Below are 20,505 nucleotides of genomic sequence, written 5' to 3'. Positions count from 1 at the left end.
ATACTATATGGAACACGTATTTATTGTTGAAGCAACGACAACAAGCAACTTTAAGACTTAGCACACACTGAAAACTGTAAATTTGTTATTTAAAAAGTTGTACGCTTTGACTCTTGAATGTACTTGTCTAAAATATAAATAAAACAGAGCGAAAGCGCTTTAAGTAGAAATATGCGGTGATTTTCTATACTATTAGCAGCTTGTGTAGTATTATCCGGCACCTTTACAACATGCAACAAAGTGCATATATACACAGCGTGAACTAAAGTAAAACAGGCAATATGTATATAGCGCGCACGTACCGTTTTAAATACAATACTACAATTAAACGCTTTTATTTACAAATGAAACTCCAAATTTATTGAACCAACTGCACGTAGTTCGCCGGTAGCATTCCGGTTTGTCCTGTACGTAGACAAGTTCCAAACATCCAGCCTTCGTCGATCGATTGAACGTTCATGATGACGTCACCATCTTGAAATGTGATCTCATCGTCATCCGCTGCGGCGTAGTCGTAGATAGCCTTGTACTGTGAGTAACAGAATAAAACGATTGGCTTGTTTAGTAAGTGGAATCTTGCATATATTGTTGTTTTTTCCAACACCGCTAAGGAAACACTATTTCTTATACAGTACAGGGCCATTGAGAGAAAATACGTGGCGATGGGAAATTATTGGCAAAACCCAGCAACTACAACATAAATTTCCAAGTTGAAACATATACAATGGTGTTAATGAGCCACTATTTGCTGATAATCAAGGGCCCCCTAGACGGACAAGGGCCCTGATGCGCCGCGCCGGTCACACCCTCCTCTCGTGAGGCCTGGTACAATACTAAAGGTATTTAAACGCACTAAAACTTAAAATGCGTTATGTGTTACTCATCTAAACCTAAATCCTAAATTTCTAATTGGTGTGAAACCGTACTTTTGGTTGAGGAGGCGGATAGTTGTTGTAACGTAGCTGTTGCTTTTTCGCCAAATCATAATTCAACACAGAGGATGGGGCGGCCACTGGTCGGTATTCCTTGGCTGAAAAAAGGTACGCAGTTTAAAATATGTATAAGTAAACACTGCGTAAAATAAAACAATATTCTTATCACTACAAGTGCCACTACCACACAGAGCAATCTGGCACACCTATCACAAAGTCCTGCCAAGAGGTCGGTTGGCGTTGAAACGCTTTGGGTTCAAGGCTAAGTAAACGCTGATAATCTTCGTCCATATCAGACTGAGCTTCAGTGATGTTTTTGCCTTTAAGATGAAAGGAAAAGAAAGTAAGTAGAAAAATAGCAAAGACTTGAATATGTGAAGTATGGTCTTGTCAATTTATGCATTTGAATATTTGAAGTTAAAGCTCAAGTAACACTATGAACTGATAGGAGTGAACTTTAAACACCAGTCTAATGTAGAATCAATATATCTAAAAGAAGAAGCGAAAGCAAAGAATGTAACGTATTGTGAGAATAGAAATACCAGCAGCAATTGTAGGTTTTCCTTCTTCATATTCAGCATCTGTCTCGTACTCAGATGGATCATAATCAAAGATAGAGCCTGGATTTCTTCTCCAGCGTCTAACGGGTTGGGACCGCACGACCTCGCTGTCTGAAACTGTGCCGTTACGGAACTGCTGACCTGCCTTGTAGTTCACGACGGGTGGCAGCGACTTTTGTGTTTGGAAGCTGGTTTCTACAACACGATTGTTTTGGGTTGTGGTGATAATTGAGTCAAGGCAGAAAGTTAGTCGAAAAAATAGTCGAGATTTCATCAATGAATTGTAATATGATCAAATGAGTCAAAACTGTGAAGATCTTACGAGACTTTTGAGAAAGGAGAAAAATAATTTTAATTCATGCGTAGGTTCATAAGGTCCTTCTGAGATAGAAGAAAAACAAATTTTAAGGTCCTACTTTGGTGCATGAGAACCTGCCCGAATGAAAGCAACGTGAAAAAAGTTAGTGTCCTTGTCAAAGTGAGTAAATGAAAACACAACACATATACAACAATAAAAGCAAAAAGAGAACATTTTTACGCTTAGTGCGTATGGATTTGGAAAACATTAGAGGCAACATGAGTCTTACTCTGTGATCCGTCTTGCTGTATTATATTGGATCGCATTGTTTCCATTTCCTGGTTTCTTCCCTTGGCCCCCTTGTACGCCAGATCGCTGGAAATCAGCGTTGCTTGTTTCACTCTTCGCATGTTGACGTCATCGACAACCTGGGTCGCTTTGCCCTTCATGTTGTTTTTGTCTTCCTGGTATTTGATCTACGTGCAAGAGTGTTTGATATCGTGGTTAATAAAGGGACAAATTATCTTCTATTGAATACATTCCGTTATTGCTATGGCAACTGCGTGATACATTGGTGTTCTTACCAATACATGGGTTATAAAACACAGAAATATTTTAACCCAAATCACGTTAAGATACAATTGCACATAGAAAGCGTAATTTAAAGACAACATGATTCACAAATACGATTCAACATAGATACAGTAGTGCAATGCGTCAACACAGTACCTGACTGAAGTTTTTACTATTTTCCTTAATTGTTCTAAATTCTGGCGTATCTAGGACTGACACAGAGGTTCGTTGTTTGGCGCCGTCCTTGTACGCAATCTGACATGGAGGAATCATCAAACGCATAGAAGAAAGACAGAAAAAAGGAAGAAGAAAGCATGAAAGAAAAAAGAGGAAAAAGTGTTAACATAGAAAAACACAAACAATTCCAATGAAGTAACGCATAATCAAAATCAACGTCAAACGGATGTGTTCAATATGCGTGGTGAGGGTACTGATCAGATTACTGACGTTGCTACAGTTCAGTGTGTTTTGTCGGACTCTTCGAAGCTCCGGTGTGTCCATAACTACACCAGTTTGTTTTCCTTTCATCTGCTCCACGCCTGCTTTATAGTGAACCTGAAGGAAATGATAAGTTGCTGTATTTCATAACAGTTAAAAAAATGAAAGAATACTGTTCAATACACTCTCACATGTGTTGCAATTTAACACATTTGGGAAACCATCTATACCTGCGACAAAGCCTTTTGGTTTTCTCTAACACGTCGCATTTCTGGGGTATCGACCATGGAAAGCATTCTTCCTTTGCTCTCATTGTAATTCTGCCTGTACTTCACCTGCAACACCAAAAAATGAATTATTACAAAAACTATATTAAAACGTTTGTAACGAAATTTTATTCGATTTAATGAACACTCACATCGCTTATAAGCTCTGTCGCCTTCTGTGCATTCAGGAGCTGAGGAGCATCCGTTACCACCGTGGGACGCCCCTTCACGTTCATTTCATAGTTTTCTTTATAAAGTTTCTGTAAATACAACACGATACAATTATAGTCACTCTTTAAATATACACAACATATTGCTTCGTTTAATTAGTACTTTAAATTTATTCCATTTAACTTTTGTTTTAATGCCTTCTTGGAGATGTATATGTTAATATTGGTCGGTTTTGCATTTGAATTGTTATCCAAAAGTTTCATAATAGTGGTATACATCGTGCAGACAAATAACTATGCAAGAAATTGTAGATAGAAAGACGCAATTGTATACGCTATTATTTTCACAACGTACTTCGCTCTTAATGTCCTCAGCTCTTTTGATGTGATCCATTGCCGGAGTGCCATGAAGGTCAAAGGTCATTCCACGACCTTTCACGGTCTTCTCAAAGTCTGCCTTGTAGCGGCGATCATCAAGGATCGCCTGGGCGTTTTTATAGTGCAATGAAGCAGGAGTCTCTTCCATGGCCGAACTTGTGCCTCGTGAGTTTATCTCCTTTGCGCTTTTACGATAATCGATCTAAGTAAAACATAGATGGTTTTTGCACGTGGCCCGTACTTTGGATTTGTATATGCGGTAAAATCCGGGGTAGTCTTACGTTATCGACCAGCTTTTGTGCCTCCTTGTAATGTCCAATGAATGGACTCTCGTCAGCTTGCCACGATTTTCCGGTGTTTCCGTACTTTCGACGATATCTCAACTAAATCGCGAAGATGCATTTGAACAAAAACTATTGTATTTTGTATAATAGGCTACTACGTAAATTAAAAAGAAATCAATAAAAAAAATGAGAGGGCACTGTAAAAAAAGGTTCCAGTCAGACACATATGTGAAAGGTGGCAATCACACAGAGAATCACAACTGATGTCACATATCGCATCCGGTTGCAGTATAATTTGATGGGCAATAGCACCTTGGTCTTTAGAACGATCTTTCTACAAAATTGTCACAATTTATCATCCTTTTCGTATAGGTCCATCAGTTTTAAACTTCTATGGGACTTATAGATTAATTACGTGGGTTAAATAGACAAAAACCACAAAATGCAGCCTTTGTCCAGTCCAGGTTTCCATGTACCAACCTCACTCTGAAATTCACTCGCTTCTTCTGCGTGCATTTGAGACGGATTATCAGGAGTAAATGTGTATCCCTTTCCAGTCATATCACGGTGGCGGCGCTTGTATTCATACTAAACAACACGCCAATCGTTATGCACTCCGACATACATTTTTATAGAATAAAACACACTTACGTCGCTAACTACGTCTTTACATGAAGTTGCATGTACGATATCTGGACGGTCAGTTATGGATGTGTATCCTTTGCCAATGTTGTCGCGATGGTTCTTCGTGTATTTAAACTAAAAGGATTTTTAATTTTAAAAGATTTGGTTATCGCCGATGAGAAGCAATAGTGCTTTTAGTACTTTTATTACCAAGGAAATTTGTTTCAAATGGAACTTTAGCACAAGGAAATACGGTAGCTATTTCGTCTACTGTTTATGACTAGCAAATGCAATGGAATTTTATACAAACCAAGCATCTGAACCCTACCTGACTTTGTACTTTTCCAATTTCCTCCGCGTGTTTTTGAGCTGGAGTGTCTTTGATAAAATTCCAACCCTTGCCTTTGATTTCCTTGTCAAATTCTTTGCGATATTCCAGCTATAAAACAAATTGATTCCTAGTAGACAGTGGTCTTAGCATAAAACAAGATTGTCATACACTGGTTTGAAAACTCTTACAATTGAACACACAAACTAATATGTCACAAAATCAAACCAATAAAACGGCAGTGTCCAAATTTGTGTTTAAACAATATGCTATTTTTTTTGTTTTTAAAGAGACAACAGTTTATCAAGATTTAAAATGTTCAGCCACTCGAATTTGATGGACATACATCACTTTGTAGTTTGTTGGCGCCAAGAGCATGTTTCATTCCCGGTGTTTTCAACATTTCAATATCCTTGCCTTCCGTCTTTTGCTTGTAGTGGATCTGAAAAATAACGATGCTGTCTCACTGTCTATTCCCTCAGAACTTCAATGTAATTAAATGACAAATAACTTTTAAATTTACTTACAGTGCTTTGCATTTTGGCAGTGGACATGGCATGCTCCACATCAGGACGTTTGTCGATAACCGTAAAATCTTTGTCCACGTTTTCACGGGCCTCCTTGCGGTATTCCACCTGTAAGATATCGAATAAAATCGGTAACAGCTATCTATGAGGCAGTGCTGGCCCGTGGAACAATAACGTGCTGTTCCACATTGCAATATCCACAGCAAACGAGATGATTTGGTGATGCAAAATGATGGACAAAAGATAGAAAGAACACAACAAAATGGACAACACCAACGACGCCATACAAAAATTAAAGCAAAATATCACAACACTAAACACAATGAAAACACATCTAGACAAAAAAAAGTTTTTTGACTAAAACAAAATTGTTCCGTGAATGTCAAAATGAAGCATGCTTCGATTGAATGAAAAGAAAAAATCCACTCAGAAAACAAGCGTCTCGCCAATCGTACGTTGCTGATGTTGCGTTGCACTTTTTGTTGGTGATCAGTGTCACGTCTTTTTGCCAAAACCGTGTAACCCTTCTTCTGCATGTCTTTGGCCTTTTTCTTGTAATTGTTCTGTGACAACAAAAGAATAATTTTAATGTAATTAATGATGATTTGAATTGGCAAATTAACAAGAGAGCCCACGTGAATACACGATGGCAATAAGGGTGCCAAGGGGGTTTGACTTACCTGACTAATCATATCGTTGACTTGCACGGCGTGTTCAATGGCGTTGTCCTTTTTAGTCACTGTGTAGGTACCCTTGCTCTTCTCAAAGGCTTCCTTGTATTTGTTCTTACTGACGAGTGACGATACATCGGTGGCATGTTTAATATCTGGAGTGCTTTCCAGAATCGTAAAATCCTTTACACCATCTTTGTATTTGTTCTGCAAAGTCAAACGGCTTATGTGCTGCTGGAGGTAGGACGAATATTTAGCGCTGTATTTACCTGACTAATGCCATCTTGAACCTTTTTGAGACGTTCAAATTCTGGAGTGTCGGTGGTAATGTGATATTTTCCCTTTAGCTTCTTTGCTTCGAGTTTGTATTTGTTCTGCGTGTGGAAAATAGCAGTGGTTAAATAAACAGACCAACCATCATTAAACTGGTAGATTGTTACTTTGAATAGAAAAGCCAAAATCAGACGTTTCAAATAAAGTAAGAAATTTATACTAAAGTAAGAAATTTTATGTTAGCTTTGGCTTTTTTATTTAAACTAATTAACTCCAAGTTTTTTGCACCTTAGTTCCTTACTGTTTTTCAAATTCTAGTTTACCTGGAAAATAGGTCACAGGACTTAATTCATAGGTTCATGGTCGACTTACGTCACTGGAAAGGTCGGCAACTTTTCTTGCGTGCTGGAAAACCCTCTCGTCCGGCAAGCACCAACAAAGTCCGACGCTATCCAAATAGTCCTCTTTGTACTTCACATCACTTATGTTGTTTCGCACCTAAAGACAGTTACATATGTAATAATAACAGCTTAAAGGACATACTCAGTAACCGGACAGTTTACTTACCTTTAGAGCATGCTTTATAAAGTTGTCTGATTCTTTTAGTTTGTAGTTGTGGGCAAGGTCCTTGTCTTTTGCTTTGTATTTAATCTAGAGAAATTTGGTCAAAAGCTATTGCTACCCACTTACCAACCAAAGAACAACCAAACTCACATCACTGATGTTATCGTTGGTTTCCATTGCCTTCTTTGTCCACGGGTCCTCAGCAGTTGGGTGAATTTTTGAAAGGCCTTTCTTTGCCTTTTCCTTGTATTTAATCTGGAAAGTCACGTATAAATCACCACGTGTACCAATTGGCCTCAACTATTTACCGATAATGATAGGAAAAAAGTGTATTACTGTAAATAATTCTTACCTCATTGAGTGGCTTAATGACATCCTTCGCGTGTTTCGTCTCTCGCGTCTCTTTCAGATTCTTGAAGGCTGTCGGGTCATGCTTTACAGCTTCACCTATTTACCAACGCTCCGTGATAATTATTAGTGTTCTAATGTCCAAAGACATGTTTACAACAGCAAGCACCTTTATCTTTGTATTGCTTATCGCTGGCAAGGGTACTAGCGTAGCGTTGTTGTTGCATGGTTGCAGTGCCCTGTTCTGGCAGCTGATACTCCGTGGCCAACTTTTTCTTAGCTTCCCCTTTGTATGCAATCTACCACACACAAATGAAGGATTATTTGCTATGTTGATTTTACGCTATATAGCGTCTAGTTAAAAGCTGCCAAGTTAAATCAAAAGTGTTTTAGTAGAGTAAAGGTTTAGTAGTAGGATGCTTTTGGTAATTTTATGGTGATATTAACATTTTAATTAAATTTATCTGACAAGTTGACTAGAAATATATCAATAGCTATTATCTAGAATGCAAACGTGAAACCGATTAGCGATATTAAGCTCAGATACTTACGTCGCTTTGTAAGACTTGTGACTCTTTTGCTTTGAGGATAACCGGGGTATCAGGTACGGTTGTGTACTTGGATTTCTGCTTGTTGGCCTCATCCTTGTACACAATATCACTGTGGTAGTTTGCGGCTTCACGCAGTCTTTTGTATTCGGGATCGTCGGGAATAATCAGGTAGTGTTTCAAACCTTCCTTCGCTTTTTGCTGATATTCGGTCTAAATCGTATAAAAATGGTTGCAAAAACACTGTGGTGGTCGTAAAATGACGGCTTCTTTAAAAAAAAACAATTCACTGCTTTCAGTCGATGATAATTTTCAACTAATATTTTAATTGAAAATTGTAATAAACTAATAATAATGGTAACTGGAAGAAAGAAAAACAATTCCAGCTTTACGAATAAGTTTGTCGGCCTTTAAATTATAAAAAATAGTTTTTAGGACAATGGAGGTCTGCAGGGTATTTCACCTGACTAAGAAGCTTGGAGTTTTTAAGAACATTCTTTGTCTCCGGAGTTTCAGGAAGTGGGATCAAGTTGCCTTTGAAGAAGGTTTCGTAATCGTCGTGGTATCTGAAACAAAATCAGACAAGTTGGTGTACACAGGAAAATTCAATTTTTAATAATTGCAAAAGTTTCAGGTTAAAAAGTTGTCATTTTTTAATAATTTAACAAACTGTCGACACCTAAGGATTTTTATTCAATGAAAATGTACTGCGATGTGCGTAAAACAAGAGTAAAATCTTCAGAAACTATGATAAGTTACCTGATGTCGCTGATACTGTCTGTAACTCCCTTCACGTGTTTATTAATTTTGTCCGGCTGGTATTTGCACTTCAATTTTCGACCGCTTTCTTTGCCATACTTGATCTGTGTAACATATATTTTGCTTCTTGTTTGACCAGAATTTGCCAATTACCAAACTCTCCTCTCACCTGACTGATAAACCTCTGCGCACGTTTGCTATTGGCAAGCCACGGGGTGTCATCAACCTGGATCACCTTTCCTCGGGACAGAATCAAGTCCTGTTTGTATTTGGTCTAAAAAAACACCAATCGGGTTTAAAGTAGAGTGTATACCTGGAAATAAGTTTTGTCGTTTCAACAACTTACGTCACTTTGCTGGTCGGGCAACTTTCGTAGATGCTTCATTTCCAGCGAGTCTTTGTAAGTGCGAAAGCCTAGACTCTTTTCTTTGTTAAATTCTTCCTTGTAAACAGCCTGCGAAGAAGTGAACAGATTCGACACAAAGTTATAATGCCTGAAATTGTTTAAGTCGCTGAACACTAATGTTAGGGTAACAAGAAGTTTTGTGCACGCAAAATTGCACTAGGTTTTTACTACAGCACTATGCACTATCATTTACGTCACTAAGAAGCAGTCCAGCTTTCTTTGCAGTCTCGATTTGAGGAGTAGTGACGTCCAAATGGTAACGGTCTTTAATTTGTTCATAGTTGCTTCGGTATCGAGTGGCGCTGAAGAGATCCTGCATTTTCTTTGAGTGCAGAATGGAAGGAACATCTTTAACATCCCGGAATTTAGCACCTTTGCCCTGGTGTGGTTGTCGGTATTTCAACTGTACAAAAAAAATCAACGAGTTTAGCAGCAGCATGCCAAAGCTTGAACAAGTTATAATACTTACATCAGACGACAATTCGGTGGCAACTTTGGCTTGCTTAAAGTTGGGTTGGTCGGTGGTCAGGTGGAAGTTGTGACGCTCCTTATCAGCTTTCTTTGTGTAATGGAACTACAGGCAAAAGGTAGCAGCGTAAGACATCAGCAACAACATTGTCAGCGTCAACACAATACTCTACCTGACTCTGTAGTTTTCCGGATTTAACCTGGGTCTCATATTGAGGTGTCAGGAAATATGGGTAGAAGAAAATGCCCTTCTCGTTTTCGTAAGCTTCCTTATACTTGATGTTGCTCAAAATATCTCGAACCTGGAAAATTTGAAACGAATTTAGCAGTGCTTGTGGTTTAGGTGAAAAAAAAAACTAACTTTCTGTGCATGCTGGGCTTGTGGGGTCTCGTTGAGGCATTTGAAATAACCCTTGATTATTTCTCTGTCGGCTTCAGCTTGCTTTTTGTACTCGATCTGGGTATAGAAAACATACGTATAAGTGGATGCTAGTACAGGAAAAAAAGTCTTTTTTGCAAAATTTACGTTGCTTTGAAGTTCAGTGGTTTTAATGTTCTGCTGTATCATGACAGAATCCTTGAGTTCGCTTGGACATCCAATGTCTTCCTTCATATGTTCTTCTTTGTATTTAAGCTGCAGTACGAATGAAAGATATTAGTCTGGCAACGAAGTCTTAAAAACATGTTTTCTACGTTCTCGTCCTAACTTGCCATAGTATCCGTGTCGATTGTATTGACAAGATTTTTTATGTAAAATGTTGTTCACGACAAACCTATGATTAATCATGCTACAAATAAATGTATGAAAAACTAACGTCGCTCATTTTCGAGCCGACTTTCTGCACATGTTGCGTCTGCATTGTGGACGGGAGAACAGTGAAAGCAGGAGGAACAGTCGAATCCTCCCTGTGTTTTTCTTTGTATGTATTTTCGCTGACCATCTGACGAAAAAACATTGTTAATTTTTAATTTCAATTAGAGTTTCAATTTAGGTATCAAACGCCGTATAAGAATGCAAAGGACAAAGCGTAGCACTGATAAAAGAAGCTTTTTTGACATCTACCTTCCCAACATCCTGCGCATGCGATATTGCGGGAGTGATGACGTTGCAACCTTGGCCTTTCTCCTTCTCATACTCTTTTCTGTACTTGTACTAAAAGTTCAACAGATAATATTGATGTTAAGGAAATGCTACACAAATTCCACGAAAGCATTGCTACTCACGTCACTTGTCAGTTCATTGGTTTCCTTCGCTTTGACAGCAGTGGGTGTGTTAATGGCTTCACCGCTCTTCCATTCGTGTTGATCTTTCGTACCCTCTTTATATTTGTTCTGTAAAAGCCACCCTTTACGTTTATATGGATAAGTATAGTCACAAAAAAGAACTACTACATACATATAAGTGTAAACTTTACCAACCTCCAAGCTTTGATGTATTGAGTCACGCCATTCGGGATGAAGTGCATACCGTCATGCATGAACTAATACACAGCAAACCGAATTTTCATACAAAAATGGAAACTCAAAGGGCAATCAAAAACATAATTGTAAACTGTGTTCAGAAGAACATATCACCGCATACAAAAGCATTCCTTGTTGTACGAAAAATGAGCAAATTTGAAAACGGAAGAGAAAACAATGCTTCAAATTGAAAGAGAAAACTTCAAAACTTGCAAAAGTGAAAAAGAGAAAAGAAAACCACACCATGGCGTTGCAACGAACCTCGCTAAGGAGAGACACCATATCTTTGGCATGGAGAAGTTGCGGTGTTTTGTCTGTCGTAAGGCCGTGGCCTTTGACAAACTTCTCCAGATCTTTCTTATAATTGCTCTAACATTTTGTGAAACGCGTTATCGATATGCACGGAAGTACAGAAATACACAAGAACGTCGACAGGGTATTGGACGCCATATAAAAGTACAAAGGACAATACGTAGCACTATTAAACGTGTAAGAATACGTGTTATACTTACGTCACTCTGGAACTTTTGTTGTTTTTGTAATCTCACATTTTCAGGAGTGTCCACCACAGGGATGGACTGACCCTTTTGTTCGTAGAAGTCCCTCTTGTAGTGAACCTTTAGAAATATTTATAAATGCTATTGTTAAAAGACTATTTCTCGGTTATTAGTCTGCATTTTAACTAGTTACAATATAAGAGAAGTATAGAAAAGAGCAAATAGAAGCACGAAAAGTTAGGAAAAAATCACACCACAAACCACGCGAATATCAAAAGCATTCAGGTATGACGCACAAACTGAAGCAGAAAACTGACAAACAGTAAAAAGATGTGACAATTAATATCCATGCATGGATTTTTGAAAACGCGTGCAAAATGATCCAGCGCACTATCGTATGTAGAACAGAATGGTCGCTAGCGTAGGTTGCGATAAACGAAATGCACATTCAAACTTAAACAACCCAGATATAAAAAAACATAGTATGAATATCAGTTTGCATATGACACACCACACAAACACAAAGTTTTTGAAAGCAGAAGTTCGTTCATTCTGCATGCGAAAAGCTGAACCTCAGATGGGAGGTCTTTGATTTTGTCAAGACGGTTAAGAGTGTAATTGTCTTTCATGCTGATTTTCTTGTAGCCTTGGAGTTCATTCTCTTTGGCGTCTTTCTTGTAGGCAATCTAAACATTTTTCAGGTTTAAAAAGACACACCGTATCACTTCCATACTTATTTATTGCTATGTCATCTTTGGTGATTACTTATATTATGTAATTATTAAACGTGCCGTATCAGTCTTTTTATGCATACGAACTAAATTCTCTTGATTAGGCACTCTTTTGCAAAAGACCAGCCTGAGGCTAGTGTACTTTTTGTAATACAAAAGTCAGTCTTTTGCAAAAGAGTGCCTAATCAAGAGAAGTTAGTTTAAATTATCTAGTATGCAAGTTCATACTCCCTATAAATAAACATACACAGATTGTGTCATAAAAAATGGATTGCAGTTGTAGAAGTTTTACCTCGCTGACAAGCTTTCCAGTCTCCTGGGCGTGTTTAATGTTAGTCGCATCTTCGGGAATATGGACTTTGGGTAAATCTTTCTTAGCAGCTTCTTTGTACGGCCACTGAACAAAAATAAAGGCGATTTAACATAAAATCACCAGGTAAGCACTTTTGTTTTGTTGAAGAAGAAGAGTTACCTCGCTTGTTAGTTTGTTTGACACTAAAGCTTGCTTCATCTGCGGCGTCTCCAGCAGGTTCGCAACACCTTTGCCCTTCTCTTCTTCGTACTTTTGCTTGTACTTTTTCTGCAGATTCGAATTTTGCATACTTTACAAACCGGGTGATTCCAGGAATTAACTGGGATAACATCACACAGACTACAGCGTAACAACACAACTTGCTTATGGAGAAATATACTTACGTCGCTGAACAACTTCATGGTTTCCACTGCGTTTACCATACGCGGTTCATCAGTGATCAAATTATACTTGTCCATGATCTCGTGCGCACTCTGGCGGTAGAGTTTCTACAAAAACATATCCATTACATTTTTTGCACAAAGACCGCAATTTAACGCCATGCTTACATCGCTGTTCAGATGCTTCATGTCCCTTTGATGAGCTCGTTCCATAGTTTCAGTAACATACGGACATTTTCCAAGGTTTCTGCGGTATTCCGCTTTGTACCCGATCTTCAAAGGAAAGCAAGCATGATGAGATCATATCATTTGCATTGGTCTGTCAAGCCTAGTTTCTATTTCAACAAAATTAACTATCTTACGTCACTGATTTTCTTTTGAATTTCTCTGTCGAGTTGATAACCTTCGGTTTCATGGACTTTAAAGTTGTTCCTGTAGCGGTTCTTCATCCAGTTTTTCTTGTAGTTAAATGGGGAGGCATGTTTGCTCGCTGTAATGGCGGACTCATATCTGCAAATCATGCAATACTTTAACAACAGTTGCGCCAATACACACAGACTCTTAAGTTTTTTAGGCAAATGTAAGATATAATGGTTTTTCTGTTGAAACACACTATGTATAGAAAACACCAATGTGTCCATTTTCAGAATTTAATTTGGTGTAAGTATCCGTTACACACCAGGATGATAAACAGTGTAAACTCATCTTTTCAACACTATGTTTTATTGTGGCATGAGATTACTTTCTTCTATTTAAGGTAGTAATTGAAAACAAAATATAGATTCTCTTCCCCTTAATGAAACATTGGGTCATATTTTTAAATGTTTCAGTTCCGATGCCGAACCGATCAGGAGACTAACCGAAACGTTTTAAATTAATTCAATCTTTACTGGTCGTGCAGAAGACCACTAGTGAGCAAACGAGCCAGCAATGACCAGTGAGCAACAGAAAGTTCATACTCTATCGACCTGTCATATCTTATCGGTGTTTACATTTCGTTCGTCAAATCCTTATCATAAATAGCGCAAGTATGGTTATCTTACCCGTGCGTAAGGTGAACAGGGAAGTAGATGATGTTGCGGATCTCGTTGTATTCCTCTCTGTACTTAGCGGGCGAAAACAGATCGTTGACCTTGCGGGCGTGTGCAATATCACGCTGCTCAGACGCTTTTAGATGTTGGTAGCCTTTATACTTGAGGGACTCTTCTTTGCCAGGGCGCTTATACTCGACCTACCAAAGAAAATCCAAATTAACTTAAAAGCATACAAGCACATAAGTTGATAGTAAATTACCAGATAAGTGAAACGAAATAGATCATAATTTAAGTATTTTTCTTATTACCCAAGACCTAAATGGGCGATAAATGAAAAGGTACGTACGTCACTTTGTTGCAGAGATACTGCCTTTGCATGAGTCACGTGAGTATCCTCCACTTCTGAGTATTGGTGAAGAGCTTGGTTTGCATCATCTTTGTATAGTTTCTGTAGAACACACGCGAAAACATACAAATAGGGCACCGACACTAATGGCAAAATTTTGAATTTACTGAGGAAATCTCTCTCAAACTGCAAAATACGCATTTGGAATTGTGTTGTGTTGAAGAGTAAGTGGAGAGTTTGTTTACAGTGTGGAATCTTAACTTACATCGCTGGCCAACGTTTTCACATCCCTTGCAAGTTTGAATGCGGGAATGTCCGGCGAATATTTCATTCCACTTCCCTTCTCATTGAGATATTCTTCTTTGTAAATTTTCTGCGGGAAATACACGACAATGAGCAATGATAAAAATGTTTAAAGTTTATCATCCTTGCTTACGTTGCTGACGAGCTTGCTGGTTTGTAAAGCTTGCTTGATTTCTGGCAAATCCGCTGTGATGTTGTATTTGTCCATGACTTGTAGAGCAGCCGCTTTGTACAAGTTCTATAAAGGTAATACAACGTAATTAGCAATAAAACCTTAGTTTCAAAATTGGTTTAAAAGCAAAATCAAAGTTCCAATCCACTTCATAACAGTTTGCTTACGTTGCTGATGCGTTTCTGCACTTCCTTCACGTGTTCATTGTGGAAGTCATGAGGGGACATGTGGTAACCGCGTGCTTGCATTTCCTCTTTTTCCTTTTGGAGTTTGTGCTAAAGCAACAACTTCAAATGTAATCTTATCACGGTTTTATCGTATTCATTGAGCTATAAGGTACGCTGTTTAGAACTTGAGAACAAAACACCTTGGATAAACGGAGCTTACCACGCTCATGAGCTCTTGTAGTTCTTTGTTCATCAGATAACCTGGTATTTCATGGTATTTGAAGTTTTGTTTGCTCATGTTGTCTCTACCAGTTTTGGTGTAGAAAGGCTGTGAAATATAAAGGTAAAATAGTGTCCGCGAATTTTTTGCGTAGACGCCGATGATGCCAGCACAAGGGTGATTTAATTCAGTGCGCCGAGACAAAGTGTTTCCTTGTGTGTTAAATGTAAAATACCAGGACAGACCCTTCTTTAAGTATAGAAAGAAACTAATGAGAAACCACCAAAGTTTGTAATGGCAACGACTTACCGCACTCAGGATCTTGCTGGAATCAGATTTGCTCTCGTACTCTGGTGTAATGTGATAGGGAAAATAGATGTATTTCTTCATATCATTGTATTCCTCCTTGTACTTGACCTTGTTAATTGTTTTAAATAACCTTGGTTAAAACACGAAGCCCACGATAAAAAAAATAAATGCAACATTTTTTGCGTACATCGCTGTTATTGGCTGCAGCATCTCTCAACTTCTTATAACGGGGTATGTCGTCACACGAGAGCTTGGAATAAGATTGACATGAAGCAACTGCCTCGCGGCCACCTTTTTTGTACTCAATCTAAAACACAAAAAGCTTGTAAGGAACGAAAAAAGAAATCCATTTTCGAACCGAGGGCATGCACGAAATCTTTTGTTAGGCCTTTTTTGGTGAAACGAAAAGACGGACATTAGCGGCCAAACGAAATTCAATTTTGTACTCAATGTTAAATGATCTGAATTCAGGAGGTATTCAGGAAAGATGATATTTTTGTATACACTTACATCACTGGCGAGCTTATCGGCTATCAAAGCTTGTTGTATGTCGTTTGCTTCAATGCCCATCGTGTAAAGTTGCTTGTCTCCAGCGGCCTTCTTTTTATACTCGTTCTGAAAAGAGATTGTTACATGGAAACTTTACTTTGTAACAAACTTTTTATCTCTTACCTGACTAAGAATCTTGGTTGCTTTTAATGGTTGTTCAATGTAAGGTGATTTTTCCAAGTCCTTTACTCCCAAACCTTTCAGTTCTTTTTCATATGCCTTTTTGTACGCGGCCTACAGTGGAAAATAATATATTGCAATGAATGTGATCTTTGGGGTTTCACCTCCTCAAAGAAAAAATACATTTTACAGTATATGTGTAAAACAGTGCTACATATAGAAAATATAGAACCAAATTAGTTTCCAGATATTCATTGTCATTTGCAACATAATTTATGATAAATCAAATTTTTGCTGTACGTTATTATAACATTACTTACCGGGGAACGCATGTTCGATACAAAGAGAGCGTGAGCAATTTCTGGGACCTCGACGTCAAGATGATATTTGCCCATCAATTCTTTAGCTTTCTTTTTATACTTGCTCTGAAAGTATCAATTTCCGGCATGTGACAACCGCATTCTTCACAACAGTTGATAGAAGTCAATTGTTACCTGACTGAGCCACGGCTGCACGATCTTCAAGTGTTGCATTTCATTCGCATCCGCCACAGGCGTGAACTCGGTCATGCTTTTCTCCAGACCTTTCTTGTACAAAGCCTGCAAAAAATCCCTCAATGTTTTAATCGCTATTTGCATGTTAAAAAAAACGTATTGAATTTTGCCATAATTGACTTTGATCAATTTTATAATTACACACTTACGTCGCTTTGGAATGGCGCAACTTCCTGTGATTGCTTGTAACCTGGTGTGACGTTAACCGGGAAGTTCCCCCTGCCGCGAACGTTTTTGTTGTACCACTTTCTGTAGTCAGCCTAAGTATAGAAAAGAGCACTCAGGTTTTCACATGTCACGTCATTGAGCAACTATGCTAAAATAAGCACTTGTGTGAAGATATCATTCTTCATGTAACGAGTAAATAAAATAGGTATGCGGTATAAAACACACTGCTTACGTCACTGGCATATTTGCCCGACTTGACAGCAATCTCATAACCCTCGGTAAGATGAACAGGATAGTAGATTATGTTTCTTTCTTCCATGTAATCTGCCTTGTATTTGCGCTAAAAAGACAATCAAACATCATTACTGTCGGTTTGGTTTTGCAAAGACACATTTCTTAGAAAATTAAAATAAACTATTTCTTGCTGTTGGATAACAGTCGTGAATAAGGTAAAATAATTGCTATACCTCGGATATCAGATCAGCAGCTTTTATTCCGCGCTGCACCACTGGGTGGCGCTTGCTGTCCATGGTTTGAAAACCCCTGAAGTTGTCGATAGTTTCTTTGCGTGATTTTGTGTACTCGTTCTGTCAAAAGATGTAAATAAGCAATTTCTTCTTTGGTTTGCACTTAATTCTTAGCGACTATGGCGCAGAAACAAGGCTTATCACAATATCCATAAATGGCCATAAGTGTATGTGATTTGTACGTTAGGTTAATTAAAGAGTGGTTTTCCCAATTGTTTTTTTAATCAGCAAAAACTATAGGTTGCTAAAGATTATCTCGGTCGGTTACACTAACATTACTGATCATTTCATCCACAGCTTTGGCGTGTTTAATGGAAGGCATATCAGCGGGTATTGTGTATTCGTTCTTTCGGTCGTTCGATTCCTTGCTGTATTGGTTCTGAAAACAAGGTAAAAGACTGTCAAAGTCTGGATATGAGGAAAAGGGAATTTAATTAGGGCCTTATAAAGTTAACGGCTATACCTGACTGATGTTTTTTCCCACTTGGATGGCATGTTTGTAGCCAGGGTAGCTGTCGAGGTTTTCGTTTCGAGACTTTCCTTTGTCTTTCTCGAATTGCTGACGATATTTGTTTTCCGAATAGAGCTACAAACAAGGCACACACACTGTAAACAATACAATAATGGAGGCGTTGGAAAACGTATACAAATTTCGACAGCGGATAGTGATTTTACAGGAACACAACTAAACTGTTCCCCCCAAGATGTTACGAACCAGTTAAAAAGAATCTTTTAAATAGAAACTACAAATTTTGAACTTGATCTGTAAAATGGTCTGTAACAAACTGCTCAGTCTGCTCTGTTAAATCAAAAAAAAAAGAATTTGTACCTGATTACTGTGAAGAGCATGAACGATGCGTTGATCGGCGACATCGATGTGATATTTGTCGAGCATCTTCTTGGCTTGATCCTTGTAAAACCAGTAACTCACCAATGGCTTCACTTTCCGAGCTCTGTCCATATCTGGACCGTCATTCGATTGAGTGAACTTGTGTGTGGACGGATCGGTCTTGTATTCGTGCTGAGAAATCACAAAATTATGAGTAATGTGAAAGTGATAATCTCTCCAATCAGGGCCAGTCTTATGAAATGCGGGGCCCAAACTGGCCAAATGTGGCAATACACCAACTTTCGCGCAGTGTCTTTATGGCGTCATCAACTGTTTGGTACTGTGAAAAAGATATGGCAAACTATTGATTACAAAACGTTTTGAGGAAGTATTAACTTATAAAGCGTAAGATCCAATGTACTTACGTCAGCCAACTTTGACATCTCCTGTTGTGTTTTGTAGCCGTCGGTTTTTGTGACATCATAACGAAAATCACCCAGGTCGCGTTTATACGCTTTTTGGTAGCTGGGCTGTGAAACCAATACATATTAATTTTACTGAAAAGGTTTAGGTAATTTAGCGCTTACCCCGTTGATGTATTGACTAGCCTTGACGGCTGCTTCATAACCCGGAGTCAAATGCACAGGATAATAGATGATGTTGCGATCTTCCATATATTCTTCCTTGTACTTTTGCTGCATTCATACACACTTGAGGTAAAGCAGCTATTGAGTGGTAAATGATTACAGGACTCGCAAATTGCAGCCTATTTATTTTTTCTATTCCTTTTTCAGTACAAAATATTCAGATCGAAGTTTGAACTGTTTTAAATGTTCGGGAAGCTTTAGATAAGGTTGTAGAATTTCCTTATGTACCTCCGAAATGAGTTCCGCTGCCTTGATGCCACGTTGAACTACCGGGTGGTTCTTACTGTCCATGGTTTGGAATCCACGGTAGTTATCAATGGCCTCCTTGCGTTGCTTAGTGTAATGCAACTGCAAATGTTCAAGATAACGGATATGTAATGATGTATACGTGTCATGCAGTTTTACGTTTGAAATAATACTTACATCGCTGGCATTAATTGCCGATTCCTTGGCTCTGTTTAGTTCTGGTGTGTCAACTGGCATTGTGTATTGATGGATCACCTTCTCATTGGCCTTCTTGTACTCATTCTGGACAGATAAGATTAGGTTTAGCTTAGTTCTAATTTCAGCCTGGTTGCACGATTTACGTGTAGTTTAGTAAACTACTGTTTTACCATTTGTAAATGTGACGAGGTATAAGTCCACCAAAACTACGTACCTTGCTGGAGATTTTCGAATTTTCCAATGCTTTTACATGATCCGGATAAAATTCGATGCCAGTTCCCGACACGCCTTTCCCTTTCACTTCTTTCTCGAAATGCTTGTGATAAGCAGGAATGGAGGAAAGGGGGGCAGTTGCAAGGGCGTGCGCAATTTCTATGACGTCGGCATTAATGTTGTATTTGTCCAGTCTCTTTTTGGCCTGTTCAGTGTAAGCTTTCTGAAAGTCATAAACAGTGTATTTGGATTCAGGGTTTGGATTAATTGCGTTGCAATTGTGGAATACGTACGTTACTCATCAGGAATCTCATCCCCTTCAAATGTTCTGCTTCAACAGAGTCTGCTACTGATGTGAGATCGCTCGATAACTTCCCCAAGTCTTTTTTATAGTTTTTCTGCAAAATAGCAAGGCAGGTTAGAGGTGGGAATGTTTGCAATACAGTCAATTTGCAAAGTGTACGCTGTAAAAAGCTATAAACTGGTCTTTGCAGTTCATTCGGTGTCATGTCTTTCATCAAAAAGACACTTGTCAAATAAAATTGGTGTCATGCATTACGTATTACATACGTCACAAATGGTCTCGCTTCTTTGCTTGGCTGCTTCATAGCCTTCAGTCTGAACAGGATTGAACCGGTTTGATTTTTTCTCCTGTTCGTGTTTGGACTTATAAACCGCCTGGAATAGATAAATAAAAATAAATAAACTTGAAGGACCCTCAATTCAAAGGTAAGAATAAGATACAACATACATCACTTTGGACTTTGTTTGCTTTGACAGCTGCCTCGTAACCCGCGGTGAGGTGAACTGGGAAATAAATTAGATCGCGATCCGACATATAATCCTCCTTGTATTTCCTCTAAAATGAAACAAACACAGCTTGATCAAAGCAGTCCGTCATCACTACGTTTTGACTATTTTAATGGATTCTTTGTTTTTAGTCTCAACCGCATTGTACCTCTGAAAACAAATCGGCAGCTTTGATTCCTTGTTGGACGATAGGGTGATCCTTGCTGTCCATAGTTTGAAAACCTTTGTAACTGTCGATCACTTGTTTGCGCTGCTTCTTGTACAAAAGCTGAAAACATGAGTCGAAATTACAGAAT

The 20,505-nt window shown here is 38.5% G+C and overlaps 1 protein-coding gene across 1 annotated transcript in view; it reads right to left on the bottom strand.

The window, feature by feature from the left end:
* Positions 1-6: 6 nt before the first annotated feature.
* LOC145909021 (uncharacterized) overlaps positions 7-20,505 on the bottom strand; it is a 43,869-nt gene continuing 23,370 nt past the window's right edge. Inside the window, exons 72-143 of the mRNA XM_082996343.1 lie at positions 20,358-20,477; positions 20,151-20,258; positions 19,970-20,077; positions 19,693-19,797; positions 19,401-19,622; positions 19,166-19,270; positions 18,971-19,090; positions 18,683-18,790; positions 18,521-18,625; positions 18,096-18,287; positions 17,730-17,852; positions 17,541-17,645; positions 17,207-17,326; positions 16,972-17,079; positions 16,721-16,831; positions 16,512-16,616; positions 16,338-16,442; positions 16,021-16,131; positions 15,859-15,963; positions 15,536-15,655; positions 15,349-15,456; positions 15,040-15,147; positions 14,820-14,927; positions 14,614-14,718; positions 14,443-14,550; positions 14,178-14,279; positions 13,841-14,028; positions 13,160-13,307; positions 12,966-13,070; positions 12,801-12,905; positions 12,577-12,684; positions 12,397-12,501; positions 11,946-12,059; positions 11,389-11,493; positions 11,138-11,245; positions 10,640-10,747; positions 10,479-10,568; positions 10,231-10,356; positions 9,942-10,049; positions 9,777-9,872; positions 9,589-9,717; positions 9,417-9,521; positions 9,141-9,350; positions 8,888-8,995; positions 8,711-8,815; positions 8,542-8,645; positions 8,246-8,348; positions 7,786-7,995; positions 7,404-7,533; positions 7,239-7,333; positions 7,037-7,141; positions 6,890-6,973; positions 6,695-6,820; positions 6,319-6,423; positions 6,059-6,256; positions 5,834-5,941; positions 5,379-5,486; positions 5,198-5,293; positions 4,852-4,962; positions 4,551-4,658; positions 4,380-4,487; positions 3,897-3,998; positions 3,593-3,817; positions 3,220-3,327; positions 3,032-3,136; positions 2,811-2,918; positions 2,520-2,618; positions 2,080-2,266; positions 1,475-1,687; positions 1,139-1,252; positions 927-1,030; positions 7-529 (exon numbers count right to left, since the gene is read on the bottom strand). Coding sequence (XP_082852469.1) covers positions 359-529; positions 927-1,030; positions 1,139-1,252; positions 1,475-1,687; positions 2,080-2,266; positions 2,520-2,618; positions 2,811-2,918; positions 3,032-3,136; positions 3,220-3,327; positions 3,593-3,817; positions 3,897-3,998; positions 4,380-4,487; positions 4,551-4,658; positions 4,852-4,962; positions 5,198-5,293; positions 5,379-5,486; positions 5,834-5,941; positions 6,059-6,256; positions 6,319-6,423; positions 6,695-6,820; positions 6,890-6,973; positions 7,037-7,141; positions 7,239-7,333; positions 7,404-7,533; positions 7,786-7,995; positions 8,246-8,348; positions 8,542-8,645; positions 8,711-8,815; positions 8,888-8,995; positions 9,141-9,350; positions 9,417-9,521; positions 9,589-9,717; positions 9,777-9,872; positions 9,942-10,049; positions 10,231-10,356; positions 10,479-10,568; positions 10,640-10,747; positions 11,138-11,245; positions 11,389-11,493; positions 11,946-12,059; positions 12,397-12,501; positions 12,577-12,684; positions 12,801-12,905; positions 12,966-13,070; positions 13,160-13,307; positions 13,841-14,028; positions 14,178-14,279; positions 14,443-14,550; positions 14,614-14,718; positions 14,820-14,927; positions 15,040-15,147; positions 15,349-15,456; positions 15,536-15,655; positions 15,859-15,963; positions 16,021-16,131; positions 16,338-16,442; positions 16,512-16,616; positions 16,721-16,831; positions 16,972-17,079; positions 17,207-17,326; positions 17,541-17,645; positions 17,730-17,852; positions 18,096-18,287; positions 18,521-18,625; positions 18,683-18,790; positions 18,971-19,090; positions 19,166-19,270; positions 19,401-19,622; positions 19,693-19,797; positions 19,970-20,077; positions 20,151-20,258; positions 20,358-20,477 — 8,751 coding nt within the window. The 3' untranslated portion in view covers positions 7-358. The remainder of the gene's footprint in view (positions 530-926; positions 1,031-1,138; positions 1,253-1,474; positions 1,688-2,079; positions 2,267-2,519; positions 2,619-2,810; positions 2,919-3,031; positions 3,137-3,219; positions 3,328-3,592; positions 3,818-3,896; positions 3,999-4,379; positions 4,488-4,550; positions 4,659-4,851; positions 4,963-5,197; positions 5,294-5,378; positions 5,487-5,833; positions 5,942-6,058; positions 6,257-6,318; positions 6,424-6,694; positions 6,821-6,889; positions 6,974-7,036; positions 7,142-7,238; positions 7,334-7,403; positions 7,534-7,785; positions 7,996-8,245; positions 8,349-8,541; positions 8,646-8,710; positions 8,816-8,887; positions 8,996-9,140; positions 9,351-9,416; positions 9,522-9,588; positions 9,718-9,776; positions 9,873-9,941; positions 10,050-10,230; positions 10,357-10,478; positions 10,569-10,639; positions 10,748-11,137; positions 11,246-11,388; positions 11,494-11,945; positions 12,060-12,396; positions 12,502-12,576; positions 12,685-12,800; positions 12,906-12,965; positions 13,071-13,159; positions 13,308-13,840; positions 14,029-14,177; positions 14,280-14,442; positions 14,551-14,613; positions 14,719-14,819; positions 14,928-15,039; positions 15,148-15,348; positions 15,457-15,535; positions 15,656-15,858; positions 15,964-16,020; positions 16,132-16,337; positions 16,443-16,511; positions 16,617-16,720; positions 16,832-16,971; positions 17,080-17,206; positions 17,327-17,540; positions 17,646-17,729; positions 17,853-18,095; positions 18,288-18,520; positions 18,626-18,682; positions 18,791-18,970; positions 19,091-19,165; positions 19,271-19,400; positions 19,623-19,692; positions 19,798-19,969; positions 20,078-20,150; positions 20,259-20,357; positions 20,478-20,505) is intronic.

Source organism: Ascidia mentula, chromosome 7 (assembly GCF_947561715.1).
Source record: "Ascidia mentula chromosome 7, kaAscMent1.1, whole genome shotgun sequence".
Classification (NCBI taxonomy): Eukaryota; Metazoa; Chordata; class Ascidiacea; order Phlebobranchia; family Ascidiidae; genus Ascidia; species Ascidia mentula.
The sequence above is the reverse complement of the archived record's forward strand: the minus strand, read 5'-3'. Positions and strand labels throughout refer to the sequence as shown.